The sequence below is a fragment of the Aedes aegypti genome, chromosome 3, assembly GCF_002204515.2.
Source record: "Aedes aegypti strain LVP_AGWG chromosome 3, AaegL5.0 Primary Assembly, whole genome shotgun sequence".
Taxonomy (NCBI): domain Eukaryota; kingdom Metazoa; phylum Arthropoda; class Insecta; order Diptera; family Culicidae; genus Aedes; species Aedes aegypti.
Genome location: NC_035109.1, coordinates 111,613,877 through 111,639,301, shown reverse-complemented (window position 1 = coordinate 111,639,301; position 25,425 = coordinate 111,613,877). Strand labels below are relative to the sequence as shown.

At 35.9% G+C, this 25,425-nt stretch overlaps 1 protein-coding gene across 1 annotated transcript; it reads right to left on the bottom strand.

The window, feature by feature from the left end:
• Positions 1-4,779: 4,779 nt before the first annotated feature.
• On the bottom strand, positions 4,780-15,818 carry LOC5576779 (cytochrome P450 4C1). Its single transcript, XM_001662816.2, has 5 exons — positions 15,402-15,818; positions 15,068-15,320; positions 6,671-6,797; positions 6,442-6,597; positions 4,780-5,421 (listed from the first exon to the last, which is right to left on the bottom strand). The coding sequence occupies exons 1-5, from the start codon at positions 15,769-15,771 to the stop codon at positions 4,837-4,839; spliced, it is 1,491 nt and encodes a 496-aa protein (XP_001662866.2). The 5' UTR covers positions 15,772-15,818; the 3' UTR covers positions 4,780-4,836.
• Between the last annotated feature and the right edge of the window lie 9,607 nt (positions 15,819-25,425).

Here is a 25,425-nt window from a genome sequence, read left to right as displayed (position 1 = left end):
AGCAAATGGTTGCGAGGGCACAATCCGACAGCTCCTCTGTCGGGTTCTCCATTCTGATGGCCGCCCACGTACCTTCTCTGATCATCACCATCTTGATCGCAAAGGCCCAGGAACTGTAGTTTTCCTGGCCTCGTAACCGCTCTGCCAATGGCAGAGAAATGCTTCCTCCTGCCGGAAGGATTCTTGAATTCGTCGCCGCCGGTACTCCTCCGGCCAAATCTGCATGCTGCTGGATTCCATTTCCTACCGCTACACCGACTGGATCTCCGGCTCCTGGATTGCTTCCTTCTGGATTTCCGTTCATGCTTCGTACTGGAGTTCTCTGCAGCGACATCAAGTTCTTCGGAATTCTTCAATTTTCACTTCTTGATTCTTGACGTGGGTGAAAAAAATTTCTTCAATTCTTTGCCCGTTGCTATGGTGCACCACCTGGGCCCATAACCTGAAGGAAAACACGTGTGGTTGCAACGGTATGACAAACTAGAATAACTTATTACGGCTAACATAACTCAAGTGTTATTATGATTAACAGAACTCCTACAAGAACTACCAGAGGAACTCCTACAGGAACATTCGGAAGAACTCCTACAAGAACTTTCGGAGGAACTCCTACAAGAACTTCCGGAGGAACACCTACAGGAAATTCCAGAGGAACTCCTATAGGAACTTCTGGAGGAATGCCTACAGAAACTTCCGGAGAAACTCCTACAGAAAGCTTACGGAGGAACTCCTACAGCAACTTCCGGAGGAACTCCAACAGGAACTCCTACAGGAACTTCCGGAAGAACTCCTACAGGAACTTCCGGAGGAACTCCGACAAGAATTTCTGAAAAAAAACTCCTACATCAGGAAGAACTTTTACACGAGCTTCAGGAAAAAAAAAATCCTAGTGAAACTTCCAGGAAAAGTCGAGGACGGCTTCCAAGAGGAACAATAAAAAAACTAGAAGGACTTCCGAAAGAGCTAGAAGAACTCCTAGAGAAACATCCAAATGTACTTCTACTTGAGCATAAGGAGGAAATTTTAGAGGATCTTACGGCTGAATTTCTAAAGGAACTTACAGAAAAACCTTCTAGAATCTCCAGGAAAAATCATTTAGATTTCCGGAAGAATATCTTGAGGATTTGCTGGAAGAACTCCTAGAGGAATTCCCGGAGAAAGTTTCGGGATAAATTCTACAGCAACTTCCAGATGAACATGCGGAAGGTGACCCGGAGGAACTTCTGGAGAAACTCTTTGTGAAACTTCCTGAAGAAATCCGAGGATCTTTCGGAAATACTTTTACAGGAAGTATTTTCTAGAGGAACTCCTAGGGATTTTTCGGATGAACTGCTACAAGAACTTCCAGAAGAGCTCTTGCAATAACTTGCGGAAGAACTCCTACAGGAACTCCCACAGGACCTACCGGAAGAACTCCTAAGGGAACTTCCGGAGGAAATTCTAAAGTTTTCAGAAAAACTCATATAGGAACTAGCAGCAGGGCCGAGTGGTTAGAGTGTGCGGCTACAAAGCAAAGCCATGCTGAAGGTGTCTGGGTTCGATTCCCGGTCGGTCCATGATCTTTTCGTAATGGAAATTTTCTTGACATCCCTTGGCATAAAGTATCATCGTACCTGCCACACGATATATGAATGCGAAAATGGCAACTTTGGCAAAGAAAGCTCATAAGAACACTAAGCTGAGAAGTAGGCTCTGTCCCAGTAGGGAATGCCAAGAAGAAGAAGAGCTCACAGTAAAACTTACAGTGCAACGTCCAGACAAACTTCTACAGGAGCTTTTGGTGGATTCTCCAAAACTTTTGGACGAGCTTCCGGAGGAACTCCTTGTGGAGCTCACTTGATAATTTTCAGAGGAATTCCTAGGGCATTTCTGGAGAGATTCCAGAATAAATTCGGAGGAATTCCAGGAGAAACTTCCAAAGACGATCCCGACGTTAAAATAATCCGACAGCAGCTTTGACATATTCGGGATTTTGGTGATATTTGATAAGCAAAGGAGGAAGTAAAACCATAATATCACCTGTCAAACAATATCATCATTATATCCAGTGTGAACGGGTTTCACGATACAGTAATATCACGTTGATTGTATCATGATACAACTCCATAGTCTGAACAATGCATTACTTTATATTTATGTTTCGATTTATCTGATTGTTTTATATTGAGTATAGAGTACTTGAATTTTTGCGCCAAATGATCCACTTGCCCCTCCGTTATTGGTTTAGTGGATCACCAATTTAAAAAAAAAACAATTCTCAAAATATAATGCATTAGTGCACGCTAATCCGAACGAAATAAAACATTGTAGGGTAAAACCACTATATTTCGACCCATGAAACCAGCATAGGAGTGAAAAAAATCATTAATTAGTATTCAAATTTGGCAATCGAATAAAAAACCTAATATTTATTCATACATAGCTTCTATCAGGTGATATTTCATTGTGTTTTTGTGATTTTTAGGGATAAATGACTTTATCTTTTTGTGCTATTTTTCGCCCATTGTTTTATTTTTTCGACCCATGCATGTGCTAATTTTCGACCTATACTAAATTGAAACAATATAATCGGTATATTGTTTGAGGAAACACTATTTTACGAAATTTTTATCAAGTTTGTGCTTATCTGAAGGGAGTGAATTTACTTTTCCTCTTTTTGAGAGCACTTGTAAAGGCAATGTGGGAAGTTTTAAACATTAATATATGTGCGGAAATTGTCAATTTATTATTGAATATTCTTTGATTATTTTTCTTCTTTTTTAAATAATTATAAATAAATCGAATATTTTGTTTTATGGTACTGTGTGATTAAGTTGTGCACTACGATATCATGATTAATGCACAACCTGTATGACAACGGTAAACCAACATTCGTGGACACTAATCGATTTTTCTACCACTGAAACGATTTTACGTTTTATTATTTAGTAGTTCGAACAAAAAACTGAAATTCTTTTTTTAGCGCTTGACTTAGACTAATTCTTAGGCATTGGTTTCATGAACCATTTCGGTGCATTGTTTTTTTTTTCAATTTTGCTTGATTCGTTTTGCTTTACCGTGTTCTTGTCTTTTAATTTTGGATTCTCCCCTTCGCTACATCCATCTTGATCTACCAATTCACCTGGAGGATGTTTTTCAAAAAAATAGTTGGGCCTTTCAGCAGTATAGAGAAACCGTTTAACATACTACGATATTGAGTCACGTTTCAATGACCATCTCCGTCGCTGACTCATTCCGCAGTTCTCAATTAAAATTCTGTCTTTGTGCCATTGTGGCCAGTCCAGGACGAAAAACGGACTGCAAATCTTAAATTGAATATATGAAATTTCGGAATTCCATAACCGAGTTCTTGTTGACTTTGATGCTGCTTGCTGGATGTCAGTATCTGCGTAGACTTGCCTGTACTGTTCAGGGCGCTGTAATATGTTAATCCATATATTTTTGATGTAATTGAAGCGGGATCAGTATATTTCTCACCATTTTGATTAAAAACAGTTGAAGCAAGCAATTTATCTCTAAAAAAGAGGCACCACCGTTATGAACGATGTTTACTTTTGATGAAGGGTCGAAAACTAAAACACATCACCTGTTGATATCATGGCATGCTTTTTCGACCGGTCGAAAATTGATACCTGGTGTTTCAATTTTCGAACAATTTCAAACGCGTAATAAAATTTATTTTCGCTTATAGATGCACTAAATTCAATACAATATGCCTTAATTTGATCTCTTTTCATCAAACTTTATCTATTGGGCATCACTTTGATCAGCTTTTATACTGATTTGAGCCTTTTTCGAATGTGACTGATTCAGACACCGAAAAAACAGATCAATCAATTTTGAATCAGAACTTAGTTATATAAATGCAATTTTTGTTGGATCATGACAGGTATAACAGTAATGGCATATTCTAGTGATTTATAAATGTTTCAAAATGTTAAATAGTAGTTTTTATAATGTTTGTTCTATCAATGGGTCGAAAATTAGCACAGGGTCGAAAATTAGATCCCTTACCCTACCTAACTAGAATATTTTGGAGAACAATTGTCCATTTTATATACATTAGTTATACAAAAAACTTGTAAGATTATTCCTAGCGACTTTTTTTGAAAGACACTCGTTTAAAAATGTAATTTACCTTTACTTTTGTTTAACAAAACAAAATATTTTTATTATATTTGTGCATATAATTGTATCATCTGTCTAGAACATTAATTATTGATAACTTAAATTGATGATTGAAGTAAAAAATTGATTGTTTGAATTGTCAGTAGACAAATGTAAGCTAGAAATGAAAGAATGTTAGTGAAAATCAACACTAAGCCCATCTCAAGTACGGGAACATGGTACATCCAATATATCTAAATAACATTTTTTTTTTTCAATATGATTCGTTCAATTATAAATGTTCACCATATGTTGGAAAACTGAAGGTATTCGATTTTAGGCAAAGATATCAGTTTTGTAGTACACAGATAAAAATATTTAAATTTCAATGTAGCGTAAATAGAAGAGTATAGTAAAAGTAAACCAAAATCATCTATTGTTACAGCATCACGTTTAATTTTCAACTAAAGATGCTTGAATGTCACATGATCGTGTAAATTTAAAGTGCATTCGATTGAAAGATACGCGATTTGTCGTTGACATTTCAGTTTATTTTGATGCTCCAAATATGTGCATGAAAATAAACTGAAATTTACAACATATTTTTAGCTGTGTACAACATACAAATCGACTTAATCACAACAGGCCATTTTTTTTCTTAGTAAAAATATATTTTCTTTGGACAAAATTTATTACTGTTGAAAAAAGTAAATTTATTTGTTATATCGCTCACACTCTTCTCTCCACTCTTACCAAATGCTTTCCAGCAAGAACCAACGCAGCGTTGAATCTGAACGCCATATCTTGGTGTCGAATGTCAGTCTTGATTTTAAACTCCCGCAACAGATAGACCAACATCAGCTTCATGCTTATCATAGCGTAGCGCCATCCGATGCAATTCCTCGAACCCCCACTAAACGGTAGGAACGCAAACGGATGCCTTCCGGCAGACCGTTCCGCCGAAAAGCGATCCGGATCGAACTCGTCCGCATCCGGACCCCAAATGTCCTTGCGACGATGGTAAGCGAACAGCGATATCGCCAGCAAGTTTCCCGCTGGAATTCTGGTTTCGTCCAGCGTGATTGGGGCCATGTTTTGCCTTACGATGTTCGGAGCTGTAGGGCACAAGCGTAGACACTCGTTCAGGAACATCTCCGTATAGGCGAGGGATTTCAGCTTTTCCGGCGAAATGGGCTCGTTGTGATGCCGAGGGATGATTTCGACTATTTCCGCGTGAACTTTCTCCTGGATGTGTGGATACATCCCAAGGAACAAACAGGCATATGCCATGAGCTGCCCCGATGTGTCGTTGCCCTGCAAATATGTGATTAAGATATGTTATGAATACTTTAGTAAGAACTAACCGAATAGTCATAATAAGTTCTAATGAATTGTACAATGTCAGAAACGTCTCTAACCAAATACAAAATGCTAGTTCATTACATTAAATTAGACCATTTACATGGCACGCCTGGAACAAATTTAAATTACCAGAGACAATATCAGTCTCAACAATCATACAATTAAGATTCAAATAGATAAGGTAGTATCGTTCAATAGTGTGCACCAAGCATTTTTTAATGACGAGTTTATCTAAGCAGTCACGCAAAGCTATTGAATCTTTTAAAGTTCCAAACATGGTTATCAAAGAGGAGTTGCTCTAATGATACTAGAATTTTTCACAATTGCAACCAAACTAACAAATATTTGAAAAAGGAAAATTCTCCTTTTTTTAGAGACAGATGAATTATCAAGGAATAAGTAACTGTTTGAACATAATATGCAATGAATTGTTTGATAGCACTAAACATACATTATTTAGTTATGGTAAATTTATATAAAAAAATAAATAAATTGGAAACTTTCAAACAAATATATGTTCCTATAAATAATTGTATGCTTATGACACAAAATACAATAAGCACTAAAAATTCAAAGTATTTTTCAGAATAAATTTGAACGAAAAGGCAAATATCTGAGACACGAAGGTATAAAATCGCTATATGATCGACGAGAATCGATTTGGTCTACAGTGTTTTTCTTCTAATATTGGCATTACGTCCTCATTGGGACAGAGCCTGCTTCTCAGCTTAGTGTTCTTATGAGCATTTCCACAGTTATCAACTGATCGCTTTTTGCCATTTTCGCATTCGTATATCGCGTAATAGGTACAATGATACGTTATCCCCAGGGAAGTCAAAGAAATTTCCATAACGAAAAGATACTGTACCGAGCGGGAATCGAACCCAGACACCTTCAGCATGACTTTGCTTTATTGCCGCGTACTCTAACCACTCGGCTAAGGTAACATATGTAAATACGTAAATGACTTACCGCGATGATCATAGTGAAAACGTTGTGAATGATATCCGTTTCGCTGAACGAGTTGCCCAGCCTCAGTAATTGATCCACAAATATGCGTGGTTTTCCAAATTCATCATCCGGAGTTTCAGGAGTTTTCGTCACGTTTTGTCTTTTTTCAGTCAGCAACTAAAAATATAAGCAAGATACCCTAATCAATAACTTGACCAAACAAAAAAGAATCGCTATGCAGAATACGCACCTGCTTGACAACGGTGTTACAATAATGTAATGATTCTGTTTCCTTTTTAGATCTCTGTGTCAGTCGAAAAATGGGTTCATAATGCAGATGCACGTTTAAAAAGCGACTGGAAGCGATGTTGAAAAATCTGAGGAACATAACTTTTATTAGAAAACTATAATATTCATGCTTATAAAGACAAAATAACGCACAGTGATTTCGTGGTCGAAATGAAATAGCTCCCAAACCTTAGATTTTTCAATTGTCTCCGACTACAACTCCCGACTACGAAAGTAATTACCACAATTGACCCTATACGTGAAGCTCCGATTTCTTTACATGGCAAAGCATAGGAAGTCAAATTTCAAATGCTTCTAAAAAATTCAAAACATTTTTCAATTAAATTCTGTTAAGTGTATGGGGTTAGATTTATGATCAGCTATATAATCCGTATTGGGGGCCCAGATAGCCGTAGCGGTAAACGCGCAGCTATTCAGCAAGACCAAGCTGAGGGTCGTGGGTTCGAGTCCCACCGGTCGAGGATCTTTTCGGATTGAAAATTTTCTCGACTTCCCAGGGCATAGAGTATCTTCGTACCTGCCACACGATATACGCATGCAAAAATGGTCATTGGCATAGTAAGCTCTCAGTTAATAACTGTGGAAGTGCTCATAAGAACACTAAGCTGAGAAGCAGGCTCTGTCCCAGTGGGGACGTAACGCCAGAAAGAAGAAGAAGAAGATAATCCGTAGAATATTGAGGAAAAAATATAAAAATCAAAATAATGTGTGCATAATGTAGCCCATCAAAAGTTTATAAACATGTACTAAAAAGATTTTAAATAACTATAGCAATTATTTTATATTTTAAGCATTTGAAATTTCACTTCCTATACCTTGCCAGCTGAAATTTTCGACGCTTCACGCACCGAGTAAAGATTTTCCAGATGGCAGTACCGTACCTTTGTTAGACCGAATAGGAAATCGATTTTCAAATGCTAATAAAAAGTTCAAAACACATTCTAATCATATTCTGTAAAGTGTACGGGGTTAAGCTATAGATTCAGCAGATCATTTAGATAAAAATTTGAAAAATCAAAATATATAAAGAAGCATATCAAAACTCTGCCAACGTATACTGAACAGATTTTAAATAACAATTGTAGATAATTTTAAATGAGCATTTGAAATTTCACTTCCTATACCTTACCGGGTAAAATTCGTGCGTAGAGTAAACTTTTTCCAGACGGCAGCACCATACCATCGTAGAATCGAATCCGAATTTGTCATTTCAGGAAACCGGATCTTTTGAGTGGTTTTCACATCTGGCTCTCTCATTCTTCGTACATTATAGTGCTTTTCAAGGTATGTGCATTTTGCTCTTTAGCCAGTGTATATGTAGTAGAGCATTGAACCCGCCTTGGTGCATTTCACGGCAAAATTCTCTCTCTTTTGAAAGAGCGAAACAAACATAAAAACAACGGTGCCAGTACCTGTCAAAGTTGAAAAGGTTGCTGGCACCGTTGTTTTCAAGTTCAGTTAAAGATCGAAAGAGATTATCCCCGTGAAATGTACTATAAGGCTCTCGCACCCTTCTCTTTCCAGCAACAAGATCAAATAGATTTTTTTGTTTGTTGTTTCAAACAATCCATAAGCATGCGTATGCAGGAAATAGAAAGCTGATTAAACGTCAAATTGTCTTATTGCCCATTGCACGTTTCAAATCGTTCCCTTTTCCTCCATCGAGAAATCTGAAAACAACGGTGCCAGAACATGTGAAAGTTAGATACAGGTACTGGCACCATTGTTTTCATGTTTTGTTGAAGAGCGAAAGAGAGATAATTTCGCCGTGAAATGCCTAATTCAAGTGAGCACTTTTTATCTCTATCTTTCATATGCCTGTATGCAAGTGGGCGGGGAAAATAAGTTGATTAGCTGTGTATGATGAGAGTGCGGAGCTGCAGCAAACTGTGCAGAGGCGCGCAAAACATGCCACGTGTCAATCTAACGCTTGAGCTGAGAAACGAACGAAAAAAAAACAATTCGTCTCTTGTGCGGGTCACTTTTTGTCATCCGTGCTAATAAAACGAACCGACCCTCGCCAAAAAAAAAGTGCCACGGACGGTGATTCCACATACACAGATTCATCTGCAATAGGCCTTTTCATATGATAGGTCCGTCCATGCATTTGTTTACTTTGGTGGAGGACCGATGCAAACACGAGGCTGTCATTTTAATAGAAGAACTGTCAAAGAGCTTCCTGATCAGCTTATTTGGAACGTCTTGTGGATAGGCCTATTACACAGATTTTTTCCTCTTCTGGCCTACAGATACAGGTATAAGAATGCCTAATTAATCTATTGGAAATTAGTGTTTTCAATGGTTACGCTTCCAAAAGGGCGTAATTCCAATTTCGTCTATCTTCTCATTCAAAACTCCTCCAAGAAGTAACAAATAACTATATAAACCAACTTTGATTCAAATTTTAATATTGAGCAAATCTCGCTGAAACCAGGCCGCCATCGGCACCCATCGTTAGAATTCCAATTTTATGTCACTGATCGCTAGTTTTCGATAAAACTTAAGGGTGGTCCTTTCTGTTTTCTCAAATTGGTGGACCCCTCGTACGCCAGTTAGCTGAACAGTTTGCGAAAAAGCCCATTTTTAGATAAATCTTGGGTATTTCTTCACGGGATATGTCTCATATTTCGCTTGGAACACATAGCAAACTTAGTGGCATCGTATAGAGAAAAGATATTGCTTTCATTTAAACTTGAAAAAATTTTGGCGGCCATTTTGAATTTGGCCGCCATCTTGAATTTTGTTAGAAAAATCGATTTTTCACCATTAGTGCACCGCTAGTTTTGAATTCTGAGATCACCATCAGAAAGCTGAGGAAAAATTGCGTAAGATAGGCTACAGAAACTAGGTGAGCAATGGTATTTACCCTATCAAATGAACGATTTTCTAAATCATGTTATACGATTTTGACGTATATGACGAGTGCAATCAACACAAACATCAATTTTTGTACAACAAAGAAACAAGTTTTCAACCTTTGGTGTTTTATTCGAGTCGAGTAAAGTATAAGAATATTATTTTTAGTGAAAAAATCTGGCGGCCATCTTGGATTTTGACGCCATCTTGATTTTAGGTAGTAGAATTAATTTTTCACCTTGTTAGCACTCAGCATGTCGAATTTAGAGGCTACCAATAAAAAGAGAATACGTATACTCTTCTTCTTATAATTCTTCATTTTACTGACGTTACGTCCCTACTGGAACCGAGTCTGATACTCAGCTTTATTAGTTATCAATCCAGGTTATTAAACAGGAATTTTCTTTTTTAATGCGATTTCTGACAACAGAAAGATTATTCGACATATCTTTGAATTCAGTAATAATGAATAAATAAATTCTATAAATGAAAACCGTCAAAAAACATTGATTGTATTAAACAAACATTTTTTTTTTGCCCTATGCAATGTTGTTCATTGTATGAAGTTTATAGATTGCATGTCGGGACATTAGTAAGTCTTGTGGTAATATCTGTAGTTCTAACGTAAAACATTGACAAAAGTGCATTAATTTATAATGAATGTCTTAAATTTTGAAGCAAAAAACATCCTTGATTTTCTAAGTCATAAAGTATCGTTTTTAGTACCGCCTAACATGCATGTGAAAAATAGCGAGATTGAATGATGAGAAGCAGGTTTTGTTCTAATGTGGACGTTATGCCGAAAGGCAGGTGTATAATTTCGAGGTTAGAAAAACTGGCGGCCATCTTGGCTTTCGACGCCATCTTGGTTTTTAGCAGTTGCATGATTGTTTACCATCTCAGTGCTCATCATGTTGAATTACAAGGCCTCCGTTAAAAAAACAATCAGATTCTATCTTTCTTATCTTATCTCAGCTGTTCAACTGATTGTTCATTTGTATCAATGGTTTTAGACCAAATGAATGAAAGAAATAATGCTATTTTACAACTCGAAGATATGCAGAAGAATAATTCAGGTAGCAAATAAGCGTTAAAAAATCCTATTTGATAATTTGTTTTTAAAACTAGTTAAGCTGAAGGGCTGGCTCTGTTCCAGTAGGGACGTAACGTGAGGAAAAATAAGAACAAGAAGAAGAATAAGTGTAACGGTAGCACTGAATTTCAACATGTTGAGTGCTAACAAGGTGAAAACTCATTCTACTACTTAAAACCAAGATGGCGTCAAAATCCAAGATGGCCGCCAGATTTTTTCACTCAAATTAATACTCCTATTCTTCATCTGTCTCAAATAATACACCAACGATTGAAAACTTGTTTCTTTGTTGTACAAAAAATGATGTTTGCATTGATTGCACTCGCCATATACGTCAAAATAGTAGAACATGATTTAGAAAATCGTTAATATCATAGGGTAAATACCATTGCTCACCTAGTTTTTGTAGCCTATCTTACGCAATTTTTCGTCAGCTTTCTGATGGTGATCTCAGAATTCAAAACTAGCGGTGCGCTAATGGTGAAAAATCGATTTTTCTAACAAAATTCAAGATGGCGGCCAAATTTAAAATGGCCGCCAAAATTTTTTCAAGTTTATATGAAAGCTATATCCTTTCTCTATACGATACCACTAAGTTTGCTATGTGTTCCAAGCGAAATATGAGAAGTATCCCGTGAAGAAATACCCAAGATTTATCTAAAAATGGGCTTTTTCGCAAACTGTTCAGCTAACTGGCGTACGAGGGGTCCACCAATTTGAGAAAACAGAAAGGACCACCCTTAAATTTTATCGAAAACTAGCGATCAGTGACATAAAATTGGAATTCTAACGATGGGTGCCGATGGCGGCCTGGTTTCAGCTAGAATTGCTCATTATATCTATTCTGATAATCACGGCCAATGAAAACTCGTTTAAATACCTCAGATTTCCTTTGAATTAGGGTACTTACATATTCAAAAGGGCGTAGCTTCAAAACGCGACCTACGATTTTATTTTTTTTTTATTTTGCCCAGACATGCAGCTTAGCTATAGAAATCGACTGATGAGTACAGATTTGATGGAGATTTTTTTTTCTGATAATAACGGTCAGAGGAGCACCGTGGGTATAAAACTATTAAAAGTCTATAGGCTTCAATAGGTATGGTACACAAATCATGCCACGCTAAATTTCAACTTTTTTGACGAGCGTGATGTAAGTTGTGCATGGCCCCATATACTTTCTAAATAACGGAGGTCATATGTGTTATCTATTGTTCGGCAATCATAAACTGTATTCAAAAGCTTAAATCAGGCCTGCCCAACCTTTTTAATCCGCGGGCCAAATTGCAGGAATAATTTTGTGTCGCGGGCCACATTTTTAAACGCACAAATATTCCCATGAAGGCTGACAAAAATCAGTAAATGAAGTTCATACAATCTGACGAAAATCAGTGAATGGAGAAAATTTCAATTGAATAAATCGATATAAAGATAATATTGCTGCTAAGCATTCTGCTGGACATTGTGAGAATCTCTTTGCAAATTATATAATAATCTAGTCTAGAATATTTTGAAGAACAAACCCCAGAAATTTTGGATCCTGTGAGACTAAGATATAGGGGTTTTTTAGAATCGTACTCCAAATTCTGTCAGAGTCCGACCTTGTATTATTAGCATAAGCCGGAATGTGCTAAAATCCTGAACAAGCCTTTACGAAAATTTTGGTCAGAATGTCCAAGATTTTACAACTTTCGTGCCTAGGATTCCTTTAGAATTTCACTCAATATTCATTTTGAAAGGCTACCTAGAAAAATGCTTAAAATTCTTTTAAAACAAACCTACTCATAATTTTATTATAAATTCGTTTAGTTTTCTGACAAAATGTTACATAACGTTATGTTGTAATCTTGCCCAGAATTTTACACAATTATGTATTGAGTACGTTGAAAATTCTGGCTATGAAATCCTGGTAAAAATTCTGTGAGAATATTGTCAATGTCATCCGTGAAAGTCGTGCCCAGAATTCTTAAAGTATCCTGATTAATATTTTAAAAAGCCTACTTTTTTATAATCCTGTCAAGGATGAATGTCAAAGGAAGTCATGGTAGAAATATTGTTGAAACACCCATAATTTGATATGTAGAATTTGAATAAATTAGGTATCTAAGGTTAAAAACAATTTAAATAATTACTATGTTAAAATTTTAGGTTGAAACTAAATTGAAAATTGAATAGGCTTAGTATGTTCTAATTTCGAGTTGGTAGAATATTCAACGGACCAAATATGAGAAGATTCTTCGAACCCTCCGCGGGCCGCATGGATTGGATCAATGGATTGTTCAGATGTAGTAGAGTACATTTGGACAATTCATTAGCGGACATATTTGAAGCATACGTAAATTTTAGAAGAAATACCACATTTTCAATGTTTTTTGCTGAATAAATCCAGTAAGTCAAACAAAAATTTTCATTTTTTCAAGACAACTTTCTTAAGAATGACTACTGCGAATCTCTACCAAAATCTATAATCAGTTTTACAGTAGCTACTGTGGAAGTGCTCATAAGAACAATAAGCTGAGAAGCAGGCTCTGTCCCGGTGAGGACGTAATGCCAAAAAGAAAGCATATGCATTGTTGTTCATTGCATTGAACAACAATGCATATGGTAAAAAAAAGTTTGTTGATTTACTTGTTAGTAAAAAAATCTTGCATGAATAATTGTTGGCACTCTTAGAACATACTGCAGGATATTTTTATTAAAGCTCTTGCTAACCCAATTGGTCAAAATTTGGATTATTTTACCCAACACAGATTTGTACTAAAATTTTTGGATGTGAAAAAGATTATTTCGACCAAAAACACAGATAAGAGTCTAAAAAATGTGGCAACACTGGCCACGGATCGCGCGTTCTTTTGAGTGATCTTGATCGTTTGAACGGTTCCAATTCTTTTCTGTATTCTGGTGATGATATAATTTTAAAAAAATAAATAGATGTAAAATACTATAAAAGTACAGTAAATCCAATTTAACGGATATTTGACAAGTCTCAAATTCAAAACTTTGCATAAATTTCTGTTTTACTGGGGAAACAAGATGAATACTTGAAAAAGAAAAAAAAACATTGATTGGGTAATTTAATCGTTCAATAAATCACTCGAATTCGATTTTTTTTAAATTGTTTCTCTAAATTACATTTGTTTTGAATGAGCAGTAAAGAAACAGAAACTAGTGGAAAGGATCAATCAAATATCACAATTTTGCTGGTTCTTCATCATTATTTTTTTGATTTTAAAAAACAGATGAAAGTTCAAATTTTCTTCTTCTTGACATTAACGTCCCCACTGGGACAGAGCGGAGTGTTCTAAAAGGCAGTTCCACAGTTATTAGCTGAGAGCTTTCTTTGCAAAAGTTGCCATTTTTGCATTCGTATATCGTGTGGCAGGTACGATGATACTCCATGTCCAGGGAAGTCAAGGAAATTTCCATTACGAAAAGATCCTGGACCGACCTGGAATCGAACCCAGACACCTTCAGCATGGTTTTGCTTTGTAGCCGTGTACTCTAACCACTCCCTATTAAAGTTCAAATATACTCAGCAAATAGTGATCAAAACGAAAAACCCAAGCTCAAACGGTTCACTATAACTTCCGCATAGAATTTTTTTTTTCTCTAAACTCAAAAGTTCCGGAGCTGTCATTTTCCAAATAAATTGCATGCACAAACTCAAAGGCCATTTTTAAAAAATATTCTTGAGTCAAAATGATTCATTTATCAATGGAAAGCACTCATTCTTCCATTTTTTTTCCTATCTATATTAACAAGATTTTTAGCCCTTGGCTAGTTAGTTCACTTCGGGACCAACGGCTTTACTTCCCTTCCGAAGGTAGTCGTCACTGAAATTTTTAGTGACTATCTCGGGGATGGGATTCGATCCCAGGTCCTCGGCGTGAGAGGCGTGTGTTCTAACCACTACACCAGGTCCTTCCCCCTGATTCTTCCATTCTTCCATTTAGAATTAACTCCAAATCGAAAATGGTTATGTACTATAACTTGTTTTTCGGCTTCACAGTCATTAAAACGCTTGCGTTGTTATCTTCACCTACGTTTCGGTCCGGGAGTGGACCTTCTTCAGGGCCTAAAATTGTTTATTTTATAAAATTTTCTCATAAGGACATATTTTCAGACAAATTTAAAACTTTAAAAACTTACTCGATATTAATTCAACAAATCAGTATAATTTTGAAAAAAGTGAAAATGACTGTGAAGCCGAAAAACAAGTTATAGTAGAAAACGTAGCCAGTCGAGTCCATCCCGTTTACGAAAATGGTTATGTTTTGTGACTGACCTGGCATTCGTCTTTCGAGCTCTATTCTATTTCAACCACGAAAACAGCGAAAAAAAAACACTGTGGAACGCTACCATTTTAAAGTGACCCTCACCCCGAATTACCTTTTTATATGACGAATCAAACAATCACTTTCACTAGGCGGTAAGCACCCGGTTCCCAAACTCGTTTCGAACACCATCTCAAGAGTACATCGGGCTGTGAAACGCATCACATCAAAAGTTTCGCCATCCTTCATTTGCTTCAAATCGCTAACCATCCTGCTGCAACACTTTTCAAATATCGGAATGAAACCGTGCAGTATTCGTAAATTGAACGCTGAATTCAGAACTTTCCGATGCCGTTTCCATAGTTCAGCTGATCCGATGGAAGAAAAATGGTCAACACGATAATCATACTGTTCTGATGCTGTATACTTGGGTCCACCTCAAGTCGTACCTTCTGCCACCAGCAATCCTCGATTGATCCGTATGAAACGGTAGATGAAAGGTTTCTCCAGGCAATCGGGATGTGTTAGAACGATCTGCACTAGATCCGGATGGCAAACTCCGAGGCATACTACCGGACCAAGCCACACTTTCCACAGACGATACGGAAGGGAGAAAGCTTCCACCACTCGGTTGAATTTGTCCACGTCCGAGGCTCGCACTAGTCGCCATAAAAGTTTCACTATCGACTCGTCAGCTCGCGTTACGGTTGGCAAGTTCTTCGCAAAACCGTACTTTGCTTGCACGGTGTTCACAAAGTTTATGATCACAACGACCAGAATAAGTAGACACACGAATAGTGTCAGCAAAGGGATCAACATTCTGCTGACTGTAGCAAAGATGAAATGCACGACTTGAGTTTACTGTTTAAGTGTTTTATTGCGAAGCAATAATATCAAAATAGTCGTGAATTATCCGCAAAATCAATCTCCATCATCTTTAGGGAACTATATCGCGTGAGCTCATGCACCATCCGATGGCAGATGGCACATGCAAGATCCCTAGAAAGTGCAAAATGTCTGCCAGACGCAATTGAGCCGAGTAATATTCCTACTAATTTGAATATCTAGCATGAAGTGATGCATTTGAGGTAGGCATTAGTAAAATAGAAGCAAACACGCGAACCTCAGGGGCCTTCTATAGCCTAACGGTAACATCAAGAAAAAAGTCATGCTAAAGATGACTAAGTTTGACTTCCGAGTACGGCAAAAGAAATATTCACAAGAAGGATTTCTTGGCTATTTTAAGTTTTAATATCTGGCCTAACTAAAAAACAGTAACTTGAACAAAGAAAGCAACTAATAGTGACACAAGCGGCATTCCAGTGGAAATGTAATTTCAATAAGAAGAAGCAGTGGGCGACGTACACGCAAACCGATTTGTAGTCATTCAGATTGATTTACGCCAGAAATGATCATAGAACAAATTCCGAGAATCACGTCAAAACATCGTGATGGTTTGGAGGTGCCTTCGATGTAACGAACGCTTTCTCGTGATTTCACCTCGTATAAGGTTCGAATATTATAAAGCATGAACCTAAATGATTTATCCTTTATTTTTTTTTTAATATAATTTAATTTTAATGATTTAAACGATACTTTAACTATTACATTCATTTCTTATATCTATGTTTCTATGCTAGATAATACTATCATCCTAGTTTTGTAAAACAAAATTAAGCATTTATTTACATTTTGTTAACAACATATTACATTTCATTTGCCGTAACAGTTCAGAATTTTACAGGTGAGTTGATTTCACGTGATTATAAGGGGAAAAAACTAAACGCTTTCAATTTACTTAACCTTACTTAACCTAAATATATAACGCTTTTATCGTGGCAAAAGAAGTTTGCAACGATTTCTGTACAAATTTTTTAATTTTTTGTTCAAATGTCTCAACATTGAATATTCTATGTAGCTCATTAGTACTATACCAGAGAAGATGCTTCAGAATCATTTAAAAAAAATATTTTTAATCCTCTGCAGAGCTTTCTTCCTGGTATTACAATCGCTAGTTCATATTGGTACAGCATACAACATCACTGCCTGATCTTCTTCTTCTTTCTGGCATTACGTCCCCACTGGGACAGAGCCTGCTTCTCAGCTGTTCTTATGAGCACTTCCACAGTTATTAACTGAGAGCTTTCTGTGCCAATGACCATTTTTGCATTCGTATATCGTGTGGCAGGTACGAAGATACTCTATGCCCTGGGAAGTCGAGAAAATTTCCAACCCGAAAAGATCCTCGACCGGTGGGATTCGAACCCACGACCCTCAGCTTGGTCTTGCTGAATAGCTGCGCTTTTACCGCTACGGCTATCTGGCCTGATGATATGTTTAAATATCAAAAGCTTGTTAATAAGTGGACATTTGGCGGCATCCATTTAGTACGTAACGCTAAAATTTGAGCTTTTAGAGATATGAAGGTTCAAAAATTGTTCTATTTTTCATGTTTTTTTATTATTTTATAATTTTTAAGCGTCATATTATTAAAAAAAATCCCACCAGAGCTTGTGTTTGTTATATATTTATCAGCAAAAAAAATATGTGACATAATTCTAAGGAAAAATGTCAATTTCGACGAAAAAAATCTTTTTTCACGTATTTGGTCTTATTTTGTCGTCACTAACTCGAAAACAGTAGATTGTGGAATTTTAACGTCTTCGAGAGAGTTGTTTATTTTATCAAAATAAACAACTTTGCCGAACAGGCCAAGTCTCTAGAACGTCACCGTAAAAAGTTAGATTGTGGCGCCACCTATGCGAACGATTTTCGAACTATCCGTTAATGTCAGTAGATGGTCCTCGTTGTTACAAAAAACTTTGCCGAAGACACCAATTGTCGGAAACGCTTCGTTACCGAGTTATTAATTTTGTCCCGCCAGATTGCGTCCTTGGCCCATAGTGATTGATTTAAGCCAGTGATTCCCAAAGTGGGCGAATTCGCCCCCCTGGGGGCGATTTTCAGGCTCAAGGGGGCGAAAATTTGTAAAACAGAATTTAGGGGGCGAAAAATCTAGAAAGGGGGCGAAAAAGCTAGCACGGGAGCATTTGAAAATAATTACTCAAAACCTTTGGAGGACACACATCTGAAAGTTAATCAACTCCAAACTTAACTATTCCCAGGACTATTTTACCTTAGATCGTTATATCAAAGACACATAATAGACCTCCATGTCCTTTGCAGTGGCCCAAAATCTGAGCCCGAGTGGGACGGACCTGGTTATATCTCTAATCATGGACATTTTAAAATTATGATAGACAATCCTACATCACTGTCAAACACAAAATATTTGTGTTATGCATTGAGATTTTTAAGTATCATGTGAGTTTTAAGAATGGTCAGCATTTGAGATTTTCACAAGATTTTTGCAGATGCCCAATATTTAATATAAGGACCTTTTTTTGTATGTGAACTTTAAAGGCTGGAAGGGATTATTTCTGGCATCCAGCTTTTTACAAAAAAAATCTACAGTACAAATTTTGGATAAAGAAAAACGTTCCCAGAAACGTCAGACATTTATTATTCACAATTTCTGAAAATTATTGCAGTAATTTTTTAAATAGCAGATAAATCAATATCATATATTCACGGGGTGAGTTCTTCCAAAAACGAACAATTGCGAACAGAATCAATGCAGTTCACCCAAATATGACATATCCATGCAAAAATAAATGCGATTGCTCGGAAAGCATTGCATTTGGTTAAGATTATGAGAACTTCGCCCCCGAATTTGAGTTGAAACTGGACCGAACTTTTATCATCTGATTCAATGGACGCAAGATATTGTAAAAAATATTATTATAAATTACAGTCCAGGTTACCGATATGGAAGAAAATATTTTTCAATGTACAATGTACATAATAGTTATTGTGTTAATATTCTTTGGATATCGGAGTCGAGTGCATTTTTTTTGACCTTATCAAAATATTTTAATCACATTTCTGGGGGGCGATTCCAGATAAATATTGGCCTCAAGGGGGCGAAAGTTGAAAAAGTTTGGGAAGCACTGATTTAAGCGATATAGTTTGTTAGAAGAAGTTTTTTGGTATATTAAAGCGCATCTTTTGATGCAAAAAGTTTTGTGATCAATCCATCTAGCAGTGAGAGAGAAAAACTTTTTTTTTCATAACATTGAGATAGACACCATATGGTCTCCGGCAAAGTTGTAGAATTGACTATTTGAAATAAGTTTGTCGAAGAGACGATTTTTCTATCTCTTATACTTTTTGAGATATATGTCGTTGTATGAACGATCCCTAAAAATTATATACTTTATTATAACTATTCTTCAAGATTTTTAACATTTTTTTGTGTTTTCTATAAAGTTGTTTGTCACGAAAAAAAAACCGTATTTTTGCTGAACATATCATCACTTTTGAAGTAACAAAGTCATTTATGAATTACTCTTTGCTCAAGGGGTATTTAAGGTCCCTATAACTATCTCGGCGCAAAATGGCGCAGACAACTCTTACAAATCATGAAAGTACCATATCTTCCCTTTCGGCAGTTGATGAAAACTTTTGTCTACAAGCGTCTTTTCATGGTTTTACATGTATCAAAAGATGCGCTTTAATATACCAAGAAACATCTCCAAACAAACTATATCGCTAAAATCAAAGATTTGGGCGCTACTCAAAAAGCGTATGAAATCGACTAAATCCAACATAGTGCACTGGAAGCACTAACGTGTCGGTATCTTTTAAAACTCTTTCAAGAAATTCTTTTAAATTTCTTCACTTCTGGAAATAATACAGAATTTTAGACAGAGATTGCCCAAAAAATTACTCCAAGGATTTTTCCACTAACTGTCCTTTAGCAGTTTTCAAATATTATTCCAGCAATTTCTACAGAAATGCTGCTTGGGTTTTAACAAGAATTTTTCAAAATTATTCAGGTTCCTTAGCAAACTTTAAGAATTTTCCACTTTATTTTTTTCCAAGCATTACCCCAGGTATCGTAAAAAAAGGGATATAATAGTTCATGCAAGAACTTCTCTAGGATTACATTAGGGAATTTCTTTAAAGTTATTTTAGGTATTTTTTTAAGAATATCCCTTAAAAAATCATACATAGATTTTTGAAATTGGAAGATTTCTGAGAGTTTCAAGTTTCAAGAATTTGACCAGAAGTTCCCAATATGTTATATTTTGATATAATCCAGGTATTATAATAAAGTTTGCCCAAAACTTCTTGCAGAATTTTCTCCAACAATTGTGACTTCCTTCTTCTTCTTTCTGGCGTTACGTCCCAACTGGGACAAAGCCTGCTTCTCAGATTAGTGTTCTTATGACCACTTCCACAGTTATTAACTGAGAGCTTTCTTTGCCGATTGACCATTTTTGCATGTGTATATCGTGTGGCAGGTACGAAGATACTTGTATGCCCTGGGAATCGAGAAAATTTCCTTTACGAAAAGATCCTCGACCAGTGGGATTCGAACCCACGACCCTCAGCATGGTCATGCTGAATAGCTGCGCGTTTACCGCTACGGCTATCTGGGCCCGTGACTTCCTTAAGGGATTATATTTTCTTAGAATTCATCCTAATATTGAAACAGGAATTCTTCCAAAGATAAACATAAGAATATAGTTCAGGACTTCATCTAATGCTTCCTTCGGTTTTCATTTTTTATAATTATAATTTACCTATGAATATCTCTAAGAACACTGTCAAAAATAAATCTACAAAGTCTAAGGAAATTTCTTCAAGATACAATCAATCGATATAAATTTCTGCAAGGAATAGTTTTAGACAATAAAAATTATCTAGATTTAAGGACTTACTAAAAGAATTCCAGAAGAAATTCAGAACCTTGTGGATGGATTTTTCAGGAATTCTTGGGAGAATGTGTGTATAAAACTTAGGATGAATCTTTTTAAGTTTTTTCAAAAGAATGATAAGAGGTGCTTCCGAGAAAATAACTGTTAGGAGTTTTAAAAAAGTCCACTAAGAAGCTCTTATATGAACCTTTGTAAAAGTTTTAGTGATCCAAATGTGATTCTTGATTCTTGGAATATTCGTTGAAATTAATTCTGAAAGGACAGAAGTGCCTAAAGGAGTTTCTGAAAATATATTTGAATAATGTTTACAGATTTTCACAAAAACGTACCAGGAGAAAATTGTGGAGAAATTCTTAGATGTACTTCATGAAACATATTTAATGAATTTCTTCCAAAGATATTGATGGATGGATCCTTGATAAAATTCTGGAACATGTATGAGAGGTTTCCGGAAAAAAAATACTAGGAGGAATATCTAAAGAAATATCTTAAAAAACAAATATGAAGGAAATGTCGAAGAAAAGTAATTTTGAAATAAATTCCTGATCTAAACATTAACAGTATTCTTGAAATCCTGAATGTAATTCAGGAATTCAAAAAGGAATAATCGAAAAAATCTATTTATAAAATAATGTTTCATTGAGGAACTCTTAGAAAAGTATTTATAGGAATCCAAGAAAAAACTAGAAAAATCTTTAGAGTAGTTTACGGACGCAACAAATGGTACGATGAAGTTCATAAATTTATGCTTTGTTTTTTTGTAATATTTTTGTATATAATAGATTAAAAAATCGGGGGATAACTAAAATAAAATCCTGAAGAAATCTACAAGAATCCCGAAACATTTTCTTGGAATATTTTTGACGGATTTCTCAAAGAAATACTTCGAACAACTGTTTTACTTAGGTATGCCTGCAGAAAATCTTGAGCTTTTTAGGAAGAAATTTGGTGGATTCTCAAGAATCCTTAAAAATACTCTCTGAACGTGTTACATCCTGTGTCAATAACTGACCAGGCTCTCTGCCAATCAAATTTTCGAACTTTTTACAATATTGAATTTTCCAAACCGATAATGGACATGCAACTCAGAAAAAAAATAATCAAGAAGGATTTGGAACTCCACTTTGCTAACTGTCAATGAAATAGAGAGATGGATGTCCTTGATAGTTTAACGTTTCATACAAAAATGGTGCAGATATTGTATATAATGAATCCATGAACGAACTTTTATGATCGCTTGCCCCCCTCTGCCGAAGATCCTGGCTACACTCATGCTGGCAGTGCTAACTCGCCATGTGGTTTGCGCTGCGTGGTATCGAGTTGTTTAATTTTCACTCTTCGCGATTCGTACACGCGTAAAATATTCCACTTGAAATCATTTGATTAATATGTGATTGTCACTGTCACTGAGTGGCACGCATGTTTTTGGCACAGCACTGAGTTTTCAGACGTTCCCTGGCATCGGCTTAGACTGCCGAGAATAGGTAAGTTCCCCTGATCAAAAATTTAATTTATAAAATAAATGATTTTTATGTAAGTTAATAAATCATTTTAATAGAAGTTTTAAACAAATCATAAAATATCACGAAAATATTATATCAGACTGATTTTGTTTTGTATGATTGAACTTTTTTTTTGACAAACATTGACATAAATTTTCTGACTATACGCTAAATATACCTGACAAAGCTCAGCTTGGACCAATACTGAAATGCTGCTCAAGATATAGTTTTTAGAAGAAGTTTTTTGGTATATTAAAGCGCATCTTTTGATGCAAAAAGTTTTGTGATCAATCCATCTAGCAGTGAGAGAGAAAAACTTTTTTTTTCATAACATTGAGATAGACACCATATGGTCTCCGGCAAAGTTGTAAATTGACTATTTGAAATAATTTGTCGAAGAGACGATTTTTCTATCTCTTATACTTTTGAGATATATGTCGTTGTATGAACGACCCTAAAAATTATATTTTATTATTATAACTATTCTTCAAGATTTTTAACATTTTTTGTGTTTTCTAAAGTTGTTTGTCACGAAAAAAAAACGTTTTTTGCTGAACATATCATCACTTTTGAAGTAACAAAGTCATTTATGAATTACTCTTTGCTCAAGGGTATTTAAGTCCCTATAACTATCTCGGCGCAAAATGGCGCAGACAACTCTTACAAATCATGAAAGTACCATATCTTCCTTTCGGCATTGATGAAAACTTTTGTCTACAAGCGTCTTTTCATGGTTTTCATGCATCAAAAGATGCGCATTGATATACCAAGAAACATCTCCAAACAAACTATATCGCTAAATCAAAGATTTGGGCGCTACTCAAAAAGCGTATGAAATCGACAAAACCAACACAGTGCACTGGAAGCACTAACGTGTCGGTATCTTTTAAAACTCTTTCGAGAAATTCTTTTAAATTTCTTCACTTCTGAAATAATACAGAATTTTAGACAGAGATTGCCCAAAAAATTACTCCAAGGATTTTTCCACTAACTGTCCTTTAGAGTTTTAAAATATTATTCAGCAATTTCTACAGAATCTGCTTGGGTTTGAACAAGAATTTTCAAATTATTCAGGTTTCTTAGCAAACTTTAAGAATTTTTTCCAAGCATTCCTGCTTGATTATTCTAGCAATTACCCCAGTATCGCATAAAAAAGTGATATAATAGTTCCTGCAAGAACTTCTCTAGGATATCATCTTTAGGGAACTATATCGCGTGAGCTCATGCACCATCCGATGGCAGATGGCACATGCAAGATCCCTAGAAAGTGCAAAATGTCTGCCAGACGCAATTGAGCCGAGTAATATTCCTACTAATTTGAATATCTAGCATGAAGTGATGCATTTGAGGTAGGCATTAGTAAAATAGAAGCAAACACGCGAACCTCAGGGGCCTTCTATAGCCTAACGGTAACATCAAGAAAAAAGTCATGCTAAAGATGACTAAGTTTGACTTCCGAGTACGGCAAAAGAAATATTCACAAGAAGGATTTCTTGGCTATTTTAAGTTTTAATATCTGGCCTAACTAAAAAACAGTAACTTGAACAAAGAAAGCAACTAATAGTGACACAAGCGGCATTCCAGTGGAAATGTAATTTCAATAAGAAGAAGCAGTGGGCGACGTACACGCAAACCGATTTGTAGTCATTCAGATTGATTTACGCCAGAAATGATCATAGAACAAATTCCGAGAATCACGTCAAAACATCGTGATGGTTTGGAGGTGCCTTCGATGTAACGAACGCTTTCTCGTGATTTCACCTCGTATAAGGTTCGAATATTATAAAGCATGAACCTAAATGATTTATCCTTTATTTTTTTTTTAATATAATTTAATTTTAATGATTTAAACGATACTTTAACTATTACATTCATTTCTTATATCTATGTTTCTATGCTAGATAATACTATCATCCTAGTTTTGTAAAACAAAATTAAGCATTTATTTACATTTTGTTAACAACATATTACATTTCATTTGCCGTAACAGTTCAGAATTTTACAGGTGAGTTGATTTCACGTGATTATAAGGGGAAAAAACTAAACGCTTTCAATTTACTTAACCTTACTTAACCTAAATATATAACGCTTTTATCGTGGCAAAAGAAGTTTGCAACGATTTCTGTACAAATTTTTTATTTTTTTGTTCAAATGTCTCAACATTGAATATTCTATGTAGCTCATTAGTACTATACCAGAGAAGATGCTTCAGAATCATTTAAAAAAAAATATTTTTAATCCTCTGCAGAGCTTTCTTCCTGGTATTACAATCGCTAGTTCATATTGGTACAGCATACAACATCACTGCCTGATCTTCTTCTTCTTTCTGGCATTACGTCCCCACTGGGACAGAGCCTGCTTCTCAGCTGTTCTTATGAGCACTTCCACAGTTATTAACTGAGAGCTTTCTGTGCCAATGACCATTTTTGCATTCGTATATCGTGTGGCAGGTACGAAGATACTCTATGCCCTGGGAAGTCGAGAAAATTTCCAACCCGAAAAGATCCTCGACCGGTGGGATTCGAACCCACGACCCTCAGCTTGGTCTTGCTGAATAGCTGCGCTTTTACCGCTACGGCTATCTGGCCTGATGATATGTTTAAATATCAAAAGCTTGTTAATAAGTGGACATTTGGCGGCATCCATTTAGTACGTAACGCTAAAATTTGAGCTTTTAGAGATATGAAGGTTCAAAAATTGTTCTATTTTTCATGTTTTTTTATTATTTTATAATTTTTAAGCGTCATATTATTAAAAAAAATCCCACCAGAGCTTGTGTTTGTTATATATTTATCAGCAAAAAAAATATGTGACATAATTCTAAGGAAAAATGTCAATTTCGACGAAAAAAATCTTTTTTCACGTATTTGGTCTTATTTTGTCGTCACTAACTCGAAAACAGTAGATTGTGGAATTTTAACGTCTTCGAGAGAGTTGTTTATTTTATCAAAATAAACAACTTTGCCGAACAGGCCAAGTCTCTAGAACGTCACCGTAAAAAGTTAGATTGTGGCGCCACCTATGCGAACGATTTTCGAACTATCCGTTAATGTCAGTAGATGGTCCTCGTTGTTACAAAAAACTTTGCCGAAGACACCAATTGTCGGAAACGCTTCGTTACCGAGTTATTAATTTTGTCCCGCCAGATTGCGTCCTTGGCCCATAGTGATTGATTTAAGCCAGTGATT

Bases quoted from the DNA above. Each gene is read 5' to 3' on its own strand.
- LOC5576779 (XM_001662816.2), bottom strand. From the start codon at position 15,771: ATGTTGATCCCTTTGCTGACACTATTCGTGTGTCTACTTATTCTGGTC. The intron at 15,321-15,401 runs GTACGACTTGAG...CCATCGGATCAG, and splicing joins AGGATTGCTGGTGGCAGAAG to CTGAACTATGGAAACGGCAT. The intron at 5,422-6,441 runs GTAAGTCATTTA...ACATATTTGCAG, and splicing joins TTTTCACTATGATCATCGCG to GGCAACGACACATCGGGGCA.